Source organism: Struthio camelus, chromosome 11 (genome assembly GCF_040807025.1).
Source record: "Struthio camelus isolate bStrCam1 chromosome 11, bStrCam1.hap1, whole genome shotgun sequence".
Taxonomy (NCBI): domain Eukaryota; kingdom Metazoa; phylum Chordata; class Aves; order Struthioniformes; family Struthionidae; genus Struthio; species Struthio camelus.
The window spans coordinates 12,014,405-12,028,993 of record NC_090952.1 but is presented as its reverse complement, the minus strand read 5'-3'; the positions used below and the strand labels follow the sequence as shown (position 1 = coordinate 12,028,993).

Here is a 14,589-nt window from a genome sequence, read left to right as displayed (position 1 = left end):
CCCCGCCGCCGGGCGCGCGCCCCCGCCGCCGCCGCCGCCCCCCGCCGCCGCCGGCGCGCGCCCCCGCCGCCCGCGGCGCCGCCGCCGCCGCCCCCTTTCCCCCCGCCTCGCCCCGCTCGCGCGGAGCAACCCGGCGGCCGCCGCCTCACGTGGCCGCCGCGTCACGAGCGCGCGAGACGCCGCGAGAAACCGCCCCCCCGCCTCCCCGCGCGGCGCCCCCTGGCGGCCGGCGGCCCGGCCCGTCCGTCCGGCCTCTGCCGAGGCTGCCGGCCCCGGGGGGGGCCCGGCCCGTCCGTCCGTCCGTCCGGCCTCTGCCGAGGCTGCCGGCCCCGGGGGGGGCCCGGCCCGGCCCGTCCGTCCGGCCGGCCTCTGCCGAGGCTGCCGGCCCCCGGCGGCCCCTTGCGCAGAGGCGCTGTGAAAAGGGGCGGCGAAGCCCCCGCGCGGGCTGCGCTGGCTGCCAGCGCCCGGTTGCCCTCGGCCCCCGGGAACGGGGGCTTCGGCGGCCTCCGATCCTCTGCTCTCACCGCCCCGTCGGGCGCACACAGGGAAAAAGCGTACCGTAGGAGGAACTTCGCTGCCTTGGGCGGCCTGGAGCCCCCCACTCACGCATTGGGAGGTTTCCCGGCGGCTGCTCTGGAGGCAGCCGAGCTACGCGCAGATTTTTAAGGGAAATTTTAAAAAAAGCCATAGCCGGGCTTTACGTGCGGGAAACGCAGCCCCCAGCAGCCCCCAGCGAGTTGCGAAGACACGTGTTTCTCTTGCATCCCTAAGTGCTAATCCCCTAGTTTGCTAATCACAAATAATATTTTTAATCTCCAGTCTGGGCCTCGGGGCACCCCCCAAAGCGAACGGCCCACCCATACGTTTTGAAGCAAAGTAAGAGGTATAATAAAAAAAAATCGTATCAGCTGCAGCAAGCGTATTTACCCGCTTGTAAACTTTTGCCTCTGGCTCACTCCTGCTTTCGCACTACGGACTAAGCGGAGCCAGACCTGGCACACCTGCACGGCCCCGAGCCGAGCCGGCAGCTGAGCGGGGACACGGGCTGCCCGAGCGGTGCCCGGACGGGCAGCCGGGACCGCAGCGGATGCCTCCGGGCGAGGTGCAAAGAAAGCAGCCAGCGAGGCTGCATGCTAGCCCTGCGAGCGCTTTCTTCAGTGACCCTGTAAAGCGCCTCTTCAGACGCACTGCTCCCAGCACCTTGCTCGATTGCAGCAGAGCTCACCTCTTCAGCTGTGCAGGCTTCTTCAGCCCCAGGCCAGACACCTAAGCAGAAAGCACGACAGTACACACACAGGCCTTTATATTTTTTATTTAAAATTTACATTAAAGTTAGAAAGGTATCAGGCTAAACAGTGCTGGTTCTTCAATGTTTCTCATGTAAATATATAACTCAGTGCAGTACTCGCACACTCACGTTTGTAAAAAGGAAACAAAAATAAGAGGGGAGACAGCAGAACGCAGCTCGCAAGGACGTGCGGCGAATGTTCGAGGGCAGGACAAGACGGACGAGAAGTGCAAGGACTGGCTTCGGCGCGTTTTAAGGACACCGCACTCTACGCGCCTGAGATTCGGATGGAGCATTATTACTGCTATTATACCAGCTGTGAACATCGCCTCTCCCTCCTGACACTGCTAAGAATAAGATCGTTTTCTAACTTTAAAGAACAGGAGGAGGTGCAAATATCTGCGTATTTGTAATGCAACTGATGGTCTAGTTAAAAAGAAAAGTACCACTCGACCCACCTCCATCAGGCAATGGAGCTTGTTTAGTAAGGTGGTGAGACACAGGAGGACACCAATGAAAACACATAGTTCTTCTTACTTTATTTCTTTGTTAAAATTAAGTATTTCGTGGCTGCCAACATAGCAAATTGCACCATGTTTATACTTCCTTTGACTGTGAATGCAACAGTTTCCAAAACCAATCAAACAACAGCATATTCAAAATACTCCTTAGGCTTCAAACCTTATGGAAGCCCATGATATTGATATCGTTAAAGACAAAATTAGAAAAAAAAAAAAAAAGCTCATAACAATGTTTGAAAAGGTATTCGCTACATCATTAGTCCAAACATCACATTTCTGGTGCTCTTCCAAATTTTAGGTAAACAATCAGTTTCCCCCCACGTTGTTCTGTCTTGTCACACAAATTACAAGACACTTCAATTTTAAATACCATGCAAGTCAGTAAAAGAGCTTCTTTCCAAGACACTAACACTGAAGATTTGTTTCCCCTCCCTCCCCAGACATAAGATCCCTAACCTCTTCTAGAAGTGGCAGTCTTCTCCCTCAGACCCAGTGCAGCTGGCGAAGACAGATTAAAAAAAGCTACAGAGAGAGAAAGGGGAAAAAAAGAGAAAAAACCAGAAGATTATCAAAACAGAGAAAGACATTCAAAAAGCAGGAAAAAGGAGATGCAACATGAAAACAGCTGACAGAGGAGAGATGGAACCTCCTGTATGAGGCTGTGCATCTTGTGGTGCCTAGGACTTCAAGGAAATCACACAAGTCAAACCTTTCTTTAAAAAAAAAAAACACAAAAAACTTCTAATAACATTCTAATAAGGCAAATGGTCAAGAAAGCCAGCCAGTGACCTGCAGCATGGGAAACAAAAGCCAGATTAAATGCTCTTTTTAACAGATAACCTAGAAAACGCTAACAAAATGATATTGACTGGTTTTGGGAGCAGGCCTGCCGTCAACAGTAACAAAAGAAGTAAATACTGGAGTTATTTTAACTCGCTTTAAAAAAAAAAAGAGCCAAAGCATTTTAGGGGAAATAAAATTGAATTTACAGTGAAACAGGATACCTGAGATAATATAAATACACTGCAATCAAGAGCTCTAACTGCTGATTGCCGCACATGGGGGCCACACCTCCGTCTGAGCCGGGGTTACTGCGAGCGGCTCGCTGCTCCTGTGAGAGCCCCCGCGACCAACCGCGGTATGCACCGACCCCAAAAGTTTTGAGAACTGTTTTAAACTTGGCTCTTTATTTATGTTACAATGTGTATCACTGAATACAAACTTTTCATTTGGTAGCACTGATCCAAGATGATTTGAACGCCCTCTATCTGTGCAAATGAAAATACTTCGGAAGTAGAGGGTTTAAAGCAAAAATTTACCAGCAGACATGGGCCAGGAAGCTGGCTCAAATAACACGTCCCTGGATATCAGATTTTGCAAGGCAATGACAAGCTCACCTGACTGCAAAACATTGTCCTGAACTCACGATAAATGCTCTGGTGGTCAGAGCTTGGCTGATCACCGCAGCCCGCCTGTGTCCGACAGGGTATTGGTTTGCAGATAGGGAAGAGGGGAGAAGTTGTTCATGAGGTTGGAGCATCATCCAGACTACCTCTCTGGGTAACAGGCTAAGCAACAGCCTGCGCTAAAAACTGCATTACCTCTCATGGCTAGGTCTGAGGTGTGCTCATCCTCCAAAAAACCTAAGACGTGAGGAGGCTTTGTTGAAACTATGCCAGGACATCCCGACCTTTCTGCAGGGTCAGGACACGCGGATTCCTCCACCTAGGGACAGCTTAGCCCGCGCACAGTGCAGCTGAAGCATCAGGGCCACAACAAGCAAGTCTGAAATGGCAATGAGTATTACATGCTGATTTTCAGGTGGCATGAATTAGCAAAAGGAAAAAAAAAAGCAAATTAAAAAAAAGATAGATGATGTCACAAAATGACACCAAGTATAAAGAGAAAAGAGTTTTTAATCTCTCAACTATGCCATAATTAAACTAAGGTGGTGTTGTCATCTTAACGTCACCAATAAATACATTTAAACTGCATTGTTATTTTGCCAGCAAAAATAACTCACAGAACTTATTTCCACATCCCTTATTTATCTGGGTGGAGAGGGGCCAGGAGAAAGGGGAGTCCATTAATTGTGGGGAAAAAAAATAGATTTAAAGTTGCAGCGTCCAAAACCTCACCACGGACTTATTTTACATTGTTTAACAAAAGCAATAACCACCAGTACATAGTAAAGACAGATTTACAATGAGAATATAGGATAGGACAGAGCAAGGGTAACACCATGGAAAGGTCACAGCTGAAATGCTGTCACGTTTTATTAGACCCTCCGATTTAACAAGTAAATGAAGGTCCATTCCAGCCCATTGTATTCAGGGGTAATTACTCAGTACAGAGCCATGGGTTACTGTAAAAGAAGGGCAAAGAAAACAAAAAACAAAAGAAGTAAATGTTAACCAGAATTCACTGTCTGAGGAAGACTTTATTATTTTATTTTTTTAAAGAATTTCCTCATCCAGAAATACAGAGAAGACACCTGCAGGCAAACCACAGTTGTACTTGGCCACGGAGCAAATTCCTGGCCCCACTGAAACACAGAGCAAAACACCCTCCCTTTTAGTGCAAATCTTGCATTAAAAAAAGGCTTTTGCTGAATTGAAAACATAAAAAGCAATCGATCAACATCTGTACGCTCCTAAACAGATGCCAAATAAAAAAAAAAAAAACTAGGTAATACTTTTTGCATTAAAACCAGAAATTGCTGGAGTTACTGAGAAGAAAGGTAAAGAAACATCATCATCTTTCTTTACAAACACTGATACTTAGAGCATGGTGAGCAGTTTTCCCTGAGATCGGATCCAGGATACGCATGCAGCCCAGCACAGCGACAGGCCGACACAGCAGGAGACCCTCGGGCAGCCCTGCAGCACTCAGGGAGCGCTCAGCTGCAAACCGTGGATCCACCTTTGAAAATCCCCCAAGCCCAGGGAGCGGAGGTTTGGGCTCAGGCCCATGCCTCAGAGGGTGTCAAGTTTTGCAAAAAGTCCTTTAACACTATTTGAGTCGCACGCTGGGTAACGATGGGTTAGACAGAGCGAACTGAAAGGGGAGGGGGCAGCCTCTCCCTCGAGACAGCGCGGCCCACCGCAACGCGGCATCGGGCGGCGTTCCCAGCGGTCCCACCACAGGCACTGAACGCACCAAGCAGCTGCGCTCCTACCATGCAGCCCTCACACCTAAACGGTGGGAAGGGACAAAAAGTCGGAACAATTTAGAAGGGGGGACGCTAGCACTATAAGGGCTCGGCAGCCTGCTATTGACCAAAAGAGGAGACATCAGCAATTAGCATCTTTTGCCAGTTCCACGTAGGCTATTGCCGAGCTCTTCACAAAAACTAGTAACCTGGAACAGCCAAGGGTGCGGGCTCTTGCTTAAAAAAAATGGTGAGCAGAGTAAGGGAGCAATGAGTAAAGGTGAGCAAAGAGGCACAGTGGCATAGCTGCATGTTAACCGAATGCGGGGGCATTCGCTTCTGGTGTGAAGGGAGGGGTTCTACAGGAAACCCGAACTGAAAATGAAAGAAAAAGGCAGATTAATGGTTTTATGGATTAATGACAAAAGACAAAATAAGAACATAAATATGCTTCCTAACACACACACACACACACACACACACACAAAGGAAATGTTGCTAAGTGTTAATATTAAGTTTAATCTGACTACAAAACATGCTTTATGCAGGCACACACATGCAAACACGCACACGCGCTCAGCAGTGGGATGAACCAAACTTCATTTTTAAAACAATCCCTTCACAGTTCTGCAAGCTACAAGATTCATCAGCTGTGACTTGCATGCCTCCTTGCAAAACAGTGAAGCCCTGGAATACTTTATGGATCAATATTGAGAGATTTTTTTTCTGGATTCTGAAAAAGCACCACATATACATGTTTAGTTTAGCAAGGACAAATGCCCATTGAAAAGGCACTGCCTGCATTTGTATACTGGGAACAAAGAACTTGATTTGATTCAAAGCCCAGCACACAAGAGCGTACAGTTACAAGGACTGCCAAAAGCAATCCAAAACCAACAACAATCAGTAATGTTCACTCTAACTGCACTTTAGCAGCGCCTCCGTACTCAGCACCAGAATGAACACTGTTATTCTTTGAGCTTATTTTTCCACATTCAGCCCCTGAAAAGTGAAGGATTGTTCTTTTCATTGTTTTACCCAGCCACCGTTAGCAGTAGAGACATCCATTCTACCAGACTGCTCAGGACAACTGCAAGCTCCAGCCCGAGTCAGTGCGAGACCCTTCTGAAGCTCTTCTGTTAAGTGGAACGTCCCATTGAAATTAAATTCAAAAGCCTCTCGCTGACAGCGTTAATGTTCCCTTGCTTTTCCGTTTCCCTTGGTGGGGCTAAGAGGGAAGGAATCCTCAAAGCAGCTTTTCTTTCCCTATTTAAGGGCAGGCTGCAGGTTATTTTGAAACTGGATCCTAGAAAGAATGTAAATCCTAGGAAGCTTGTCTGCTGGGAAGGTTGGCCTAAACGCTGAGTTTTTAGGGAGATTTATCGTTAGGGGCTGCTGTTCCAGCAGGTCCGCTCTCAGAGGCCTGCGGCTCTCTTGCCTCGGGGAGCGTTGTCTCCCTCCTCTCGGATTATAGGTTTTGCTGCTCTGTCGAGAAGCAAGACGTTCCTGTAGGAGCTTTCCTTTTCCTCTCACCAGAGAATCAACAGCAAATTAAAAAGGCTCATTTAAACACATTCAGCCCAGCTATAAGTAGCCCGCTGTCATTAGCGATTTAACTAATAACCCTAATAAAGATGCTGCTTTCCTGCCAGGCAGGTGCGTTTCCTACGCAGCTTTGTTCAGACGAGCCTCGAGCCTCCGTTTGACAACAGATGTGGGCACTTTGCACTGGAGACGCTCGCTTACGGCAGGCTTTGTTAACCCTTCCCGGCACCCTTATCTGTTGCACAAGCCTGCCCATGACTGCGTCCACCTCACGCCCACGCTCACGTGAAGGCTGCGATGTTTCGGACAGAGCGGGGGCAGCTGGAGTAGGGGCACTCACAGCGCAACGCTGCCAACCCAGGGCTCTGCTCCAGCGGGAACTCTCCACGCCTTGGCAAAACTCCTCGGGGACTCGGATGCTGGCCCTATTCAGAGACAAAGCGCTCTTGCAGGCTTTCTAGAGCCACATCTTCAATACAGCCCTCTTCTACCCTTAGCCTTACCCTAACCATGGGCACGCTTGGCATAGCTCCCAGAGGTGTGGGTCTGTGTCTGTCTGCTACAACTGAATATCCAACCATGGGGAGACCCAGCTGACAGATCTTAAAAACGCCGTAACGTCGCTCAGCCTGTATTCACAGCCTTCATTATCTGCTAAATGCTCAACACACAATCTCGCATTATTTTGGACAATCAGCAACTACAGTCAGTCAGCTGCTGAATATTGGTTTGGTTATTCGGCAGTAGTTCCTTTAGCTCCCCCAAACACATACATATGCACACACACTCATGCACAATGTTTTGCGATTCTCTGGGCTCTGGGGCAAATGAAAGCTCTAGCTTTGGCAGATTTTACCATCTGTTAGCGTGTGAAGGGGGGATAGAAACTACTCTTACATCCTTCACCTGCACTGTAACCACGACTTAGCACTACAACTTGAAGGGGTGGGAGGGAAGGAGGAGAAAAGGAAGAGAAAAGAACTTAATTTTCCATCAGCTAGCTGGTTCCTGTCTTCACCACCACATTACCATAGCAATTGTTGCCATAGTTATCAGCATGGCCTAAGTGGTTAAAGAATATCATACTTCTAGGAGACTTGGAATAAAAAAGACAGAGCCAACAAAGTGCTGGACAGGTTTAAAAGGAAGAGGCCCTGATCCTTATTTTATCCATGTTTAATGTCCAAATATTGAATCTCCACGCATTTTACTTTGCAGAATCTTTAAAGACACTCTCCATTGCATCCTTTTTCTACAACTACAGACGTAGAAACAGACTGGTGGAGCGTCTATAGCAAGGGTGAAAGCAGAAGAAGGCAGAGACAACCCTTATGGACTTCAGGCCTTGCATGGGGTCTGCCTTTTTCAGAACTGTAACTGATCCCACTGTGAGGTCTATATTAGTTAATGACGCTTACCAGGGCAACGTGCTTCATGCACCATGCAGCCAAACAGCAGTTAACTGTAAAATAGCATACACGTAAGAACTAATGATGACGATGATGATGATATGACAATAAAAAAAGAAATCAAGTCAGGATTAGTGCAAACTACGGAGCTTGGGTTTAAGAGAGTCATCTGTGAAAGAAAAAGGCTAGTTTACTGCCAGCCACTATTAAACAAGATATAATTAAGCTACTGCTTGTGAAATTCATGGATTGTTAAAGAAATTTATGATCTAAATATTGAAAGACATGATTAAGGACAACTGGAGAAGTTACAGAGCAAGGCAAACATCACCACTTATAACACAGCTATTTTGCTGGAGGAGACAGTGGCTTCCTAATATCTTCCCAAGCCTGGCTCAAGCACTGATGTACAGCTTTCATGGAGTTTTCTGTGCCCCAAACTTAAATGTCAAAGTGCTTTTTCACACAAATGTTGCTCAGTATCAAGGAGTGCTTCTGAGAGCAGAACTGCTTCTCAAGAGAAGAGTGTAACTTGGGCCACAACTACTGACTACAGGACACATCATCTCCCTTTTCTACATTCCTGACCCTGACTAATCTTGGGGCAAAAGTCTGCAGTCCTCAGTGTGCAGATGCCTGAGGACTCTAAGCAGGAAAGGAGCTCAGTTGTGTACTCCTCAATAGTCCAGGCTGGGGAGAGAAGTCTGTCCCCAGTCAGTCTCAGACTCCTCAGCATGAAAAGATATTAAAAATCCCCCGAAGGTAATTCAAAAGAGCCAATCAAAACATGCAGTGGAAAAAGGAACGGACAAGCAGGAAAAGAGCAGGAGTGCTGATTGCTCATCACAAAAGAATTTTGACATGGAAGCAGCTCCAGCTCTAAACTAAAAAGACTAAAATGTGATCTGATTCTGGTTATTAGGTTTTTCTTCTCCTGCCTCATTTGATTGCAAGCTTAACAGCCATCGGCTATTTTTCCTGAAAAACAGTCCTGTCACCTCTTTGGGCACTTGCCATATTGTCCATACTAACAGCACTCCTCCTTGTACTTAGGACTGCCTAGTGCAGACTGGATTTATTCTGCATTTGATCGGGGGTTGCGCAGACAGGGGATTGTGGCGGCAGGACAGAAACAGCCCCTTGCTCATCTGCACACCGCTGTTTGTACACATGCTAAGGTGGCACAGCACTCCGCTGCAGATAACACACCACAGTGAGAAGAGGAACTGCTGCTCATCACTAGGTGAAACGGGAGAACTGCCTCGGCACGCGCCGCTGGGCTGCTCGGCAGTGACTGTGGAGCACTAAGAGCCTGGCGTAGGCACTGCAGATGGCCCAGACCACAGGACCCCACCGAGGGGCTGGCTCCTGTCTCACCTGTCCCAGCCATGGGGAACCCCCACTAAAGCCATGCTTTAACTCCTACTGTTTCTGCGAAGGACAAAAGAAGCTGATTAAAGGCTGGACAGCCCACTGACAAGAAATTGAGACTCGTCTGCTGCATTACATTTTGCAGATGCCACAACTCAAGGCTATTAGGTTTCCTGGATAATTTCAGGAAACAGGAAAAGTTTTCTCCTAATTAAAGTAGTAAGATCCTGAGATAAGAGATGCTCCTCTGCGGGGAGTGGGACACCCCTGTTACCCACACACTGTCCTGGACGTGCAGCACTCCCACGCACCGAAGTTTGTCCCAGTCCCCTACCAGCACTAACAGACTAAGGGAGGAGCAGGGAATCTAAGGGAAGAGAAATGAGTTCACCTTCTCCTATGCTGTCAGTGAGCAATGAGGGAGGTTAGTACTCTGCTCCCTGCTCTTCGGGATGACAGACAGAGGTAAACTGCCTCCAGCTACTGCTCAGCCTTACCAGCGGTTGAATCCACCTGCAAACCTTCCCCTGATGAGGACTGGCTAGGCTGGGAGAGAGCTATGGACACCCAGGAAAACAGTAAAAGAGAACCACTACTGAGAAGCAAATACCAGCAGGTTAGCAACTTACTTTTTTCTCTCCTTATCTCTTTTAAGAGTTTGCGATCCTCCAGCCTGCTGAGCCTGAGATTGAAGCAATTCAGCTGCGGTCTTCCTTTGTTTAAATGCATTTACTTCATCATCCAGAGACTTCTTCTTGTCCTCTAGTTTCTTTTTTTCATCCTGATGTAACTTCTTTAGACGATCAAACTTTTCATGCAGCTAGAGGGAAAGGAGAAAGGTGAGCAGGACCCAGCGCTACCAGATGCTCCGTTTTCAGGAAGAGAGAGAGGTGGAAGGATCCCACGAGATCTGTGGCCTGGAAACGGTCTCTGTCAGTCTCTATAACTGATACTACTAGGCCCTCTGCCCTAGGCTGACACTGCATAGACAAAGGGGAGGAAAGAGCCTCCTTCCAAAGCTTACAAACCAGGCAATGTTCGAATAATGCATCATTGCACAGACTAAGAATGAAGATTTTGGAGAGTGAAATAGTAGAAAAACATTTTAATCCATTTATTTTTCTTTCCAGGGGTCTCCACCTTAGTCCTCCTTAAGAGGTTCGTAAATTAATGGGTTTTGGTGCAAATGCCAACAACTGGATTGCAGCTGTGTCATGCCTTTAATCTTACATCACAGGATTTACTTTCCTTCACAACGCAAAGGCAGTGGCTTGTGTATATTTTTCATATAACAAGCTTACATCACAGACTCTGCTCCTTTCCTTGAGTTTTTGGCATACGGCAGCTGTCCAGCAAAACCAAAGAACGTGGCACTTTCCTACTGCAGTAAGTTGTACAGCCTGCAAGCACTGCAGTCCAGTTTTGTCCTACAGGATCAACGCCGTAATGTCCCTAAGTTAAATGTTTGACTCTGCTGAGAAAGGCCCAAAGCACACTCTGCAGAAAGTGCTTTGGCAGCAGCTGCCTACTTGGGAGTGGATCTATCACTCACAACCACAAAGAGACAAGAACTGCAGTTTTCACCTCTTTTTCAGCTTCCTTCAGCTCCGCTTCTTTTTCCTTGACCCTCTGGACAAACATTTGCCTCATCGCCTCTTCCTTTTTCTGCAGTTCCCCCAGAAACTCATTTCTTTTAGCCTCATAAGTTTCCTGTAAGCTAAAGAGAAAGGAAAGTCCAGCGACGTAACTTGGAACAAATTCTGCTTCCCCTGTGCATCTCTTTCCTAATGAAAGCGTAGAATGGCCACGTGTGAATGAGCAGAATTTGATAGTCCTGCTCTAGCGTTCATGGAAGCCGAACCCCCCAGTGCTGTGAACCCCAGTAAAGTTTAGCTCCAGCACCATCATTTTTAGCTTTGGCCCATCTTGTTTGATAGGCTCGGAACAAACATCCAAAAGCTGACATCTCTGTTGCCTCCTCCACCACCCCGGCTCACCAGGGCTGATCAAAACCAGACATAACCATGTGTTCCTCCTCATTCCCATTCTCATTTCCCCCCGTCCAAATAAGTTGTATCTCGTGGCCCGTAACAGCATTAATGGGAGTTCTTTCTAATCAGGCCCTCACCACAAAAACCTCTCACTCACAGTAGACTTGCCACTCACCCAACCATGTGTCCCCCCCAAGGACTTCTTTATCCCCTCATTTCTGAGTCTGTGAGCTATTGCACTTTTCCTGCACATTAAACTTTGGGCAATTCAAGGAGAGTAACTGTCAACAAGCTGCAGTTCAGAGGGACTCTGCTGTATCTCTGAAGCACTGACATTTCTCCTCCTGTACCTGCCTTTTCATGATCAATCCCTAACACAGTGTCTGTGCTTTCCCCTTCTCTCACCCAGCCAGCACCTTTGCTGAAGTCTGGCTTTATCTGACCTGGCAGGTTTTCTTGCTGCATTGGTTCTTTACATGCCCTCTCAAGGACACACACACACACACACGGTGCATCCAATAATGCTCCCTTGAGCTCTCCTGTCTCCTCCAGAGATCCCACCTGAAGGGCTTGCTGTCTGGATCGGTGTCCTTGAAACCCATCTCTTCCAGTTTACATCGCCTGTACAGCTCATAGTGGCGCGTGTGGGTCTGTTCACGAAGGTCTTCCATGTTCACACGGATCAGCATCTCGCGCAGTTTCACAAAGTCACAGTGAGCCTCATTCTCCACTGTAAGATGACACAATAAAGAGTAAGATGAGGGCAGAGACTGGTCTCTCCCCATACTCTCCACCTGTCTATTCCTCCAGAAGGCTTAATACCCCTTCCAACCAGAGATAACTGTAGCTATAGGCCTGACACAAAGATTTAAGGAAGGATAATCCCCAGTGAGAAACTGAAGCCCAGCAGGACCCAAGTCAACAGCAGTGCCATAAACAGGATCAGGGCATCCCTTGCTCCTTTTATGAGAGCCTACTGCCTCCTTGCAGAAGTGTCACCATTCATGCCATGGGATCAACTCACCCTGCACTGTGCCCCAGGGGTACTGACGAGCTTTCATCATTTTGTTTCCTATTTTCAGCTCCTCCGTGCTGCCGATCACCGCAAATGGCAAGTGGGCCTGGAACACATTTAATGCAACCCTCATTAGTCCCTCTCAACTCTGGCTGACTTGATGGCACATAGAGATTAGCACAGCCACTGTGCAAGACAGTCATTACACACAGGCTAATCTCAGGGAGTCTAGTCACTGGCCACTAGCCCAAGACAAGGGATAGGGGAGAAGGAAGGGTCCTTTTTGGAAACCTTGTTAGCACTACCACTCTATTTCCTCTACCTGGCTGATCCTCCCAGCCACCGGGTCTCAGGTGAGATGAGCCAGTGCAAGACTAGCATCAGAAAGACAGCTCGAACAACGCGCTGTGTGGCTCTGGCTGTGGTGGTGTCCCGGGGGCTTGCCAGGGCTGAGGAGAACATCTGCACAAGCACAGAAGCTGTAAAAGAGGTCTTGGAATGATGTTACACGCCTCCCTCCCCCAGTCCCTCGGCTCACACAGGAGCACCAGACAGCTTGCTCTATCATATCAGGAGACCAAAGTACCTTCTTCACCTCCAGAGTAACAGCTCTTTCCTCCCTGCTTGCTGCAGCCCTGGTGAAGGAGGGCTGAACACGTGCCTGCGGTGGGTCAGCCTCTGCCTCCACGCATGCCCTGACGTCTGCCCTGGGCTGGGCAGGGAAGGGCCCTGTGTTCACCAGGGCTGCGCTGAGACTGCCCTGTGCTAACGCTTCACAGTTACTCACACACTCCGTGGCTTATGTTGGGGTTCACCTGCGGCACCCCCTCTCCCAATCCCCACAGCAGTCTTTTATCAAAACCGAATTTCTCAGAACCTGAGAAAAGACCCAAAGGCACTGTGATCGCTTTATAAAATCCTCACGACGCTGATGCTAAACACAGCCACTGATGGATGGCTGCACAGCAAGAGGACAAAGGCGGCCAAATGCAGGGCGCACACCCACAAGGAGGGATCTTAGGGAAAACAGAGCACAGCTGGCACCACTAGCTTAACCGTGCCACCATCTCGTCATGCTCTTCAAACCTAGACACAAACTCCACAAAGTACAGTTGTTCCAAGTCCCTAAAGGCTGACCAAGAACAGGAGGCATTTACTTTTCCAAAATCCAGAAACACAAAATAGTCAGTTCCTAGTAAAGAAGACGCTTTTTGCTTTCTGCAGAGAGACTAAGACTTGCCCAATGCAAGCTGAGCAGGGCTGGAACAGCAATGCTCCTGACCCCTCTCCAGGCTCAGACCTCACCCTGCACTCCCCCCACCCCTCCAAATCAAGCAGCCAAGCAAACCTCCCAGACACTGCTACCTTACTTTGCTGCATGTATCTGTTGTGCAACAAGTGATATTTTTCCCCACCTCTGCTTGCTCCTGGGAACTACACTGCGTTCTGCCAAGCTGCAAGGAAGTCAAACGCAAGGTTTCAGCACTTAAAAACAAAGTCACGCGCTCCCCACACCCACCTCTTATGCTGACTTTTGTCAGCTAGACCCTTTAAGCTGCACTGAGGTCTGGGCAATTAAAACAGCCCCAGGATGCCAATTATATGGAAGATCAACGACCCCGGATTGCTCACAGGAACAGGCAGTGAAGCCCTAATTCCACAAGTTATTTGAAAACTTGAGGACTGAGTGACAGTTGGTACAAGCACAAGGTTTCAAGGATGATGTTTTCCAGTTTCAGAGTGCAGCTCATACAGTCAAACGGCAAATTAAGCAAAACTGCTCGCAAGCACTCAAAGAGCAGCTGCTCAGCTTCTCCTCCGAGGCCTCCCAGTTCTGCGTGGGACACACAGAATAAGCAGGGCTGGCGTCAGCCTGGGGGCTGTGCTGGGCCGTGCCACGGCTCTGAGCACGGGGGCCTCCTGGATCACTCTCCACGCAGAGTTACCTTTGCAACGATGCTGACGTGCCGGTGCCTGCAGGGACGCATGTCAGCGCAGAGCTGGGCCTGTTCTGCTCAGGGTTAGTTCTCTGCAGGAGAGGCCAAGCAGCAAAAAAAGGAAAGTGGTCTCCCAGGTAGAAGGAATCTGATTTTCAGCGGAGGGCTGTCTAATCGCAAAGGGCAGGGAGTAAAAATCGCTCGAGGGGAAGGAAACAAAGCTGACCCAACTGAACACCCCTCCCCATGCACAAACCGTGAGGGAAACCCCCTAGCCAGCTTTCAAAGAAAGAATCTGCTCCCTCTTTTCAAGAAGCTGTAGCTTTTCCTGCCTTCAAAGAGTGAACCCGCACAAGCAGCA

At 48.6% G+C, this 14,589-nt stretch overlaps 1 protein-coding gene across 13 annotated transcripts in view; it reads right to left on the bottom strand.

Annotated features, from left to right (window-relative positions):
- Positions 1–1,296: 1,296 nt before the first annotated feature.
- Positions 1,297–14,589, bottom strand: part of SEPTIN6 (septin 6) — a 32,552-nt gene continuing 19,259 nt past the window's right edge. For 3 of the 13 annotated variants that reach the window (XM_068956973.1, XM_068956983.1, XM_068956972.1), the window contains exons 6-10: positions 12,301–12,397; positions 11,838–12,006; positions 10,870–11,002; positions 9,915–10,105; positions 1,297–4,174 (exon numbers count right to left, since the gene is read on the bottom strand). In XM_068956973.1, coding sequence (XP_068813074.1) covers positions 4,150–4,174; positions 9,915–10,105; positions 10,870–11,002; positions 11,838–12,006; positions 12,301–12,397 — 615 coding nt within the window. In that variant the 3' untranslated portion in view covers positions 1,297–4,149. Of the gene's footprint in view, positions 6,931–7,923; positions 7,968–9,914; positions 10,106–10,869; positions 11,003–11,837; positions 12,007–12,300; positions 12,398–14,589 lie in introns of all 13 variants that reach the window. The other 10 variants (XM_068956978.1, XM_068956984.1, XM_068956976.1 and 7 more) reach the window with 6 other exon arrangements.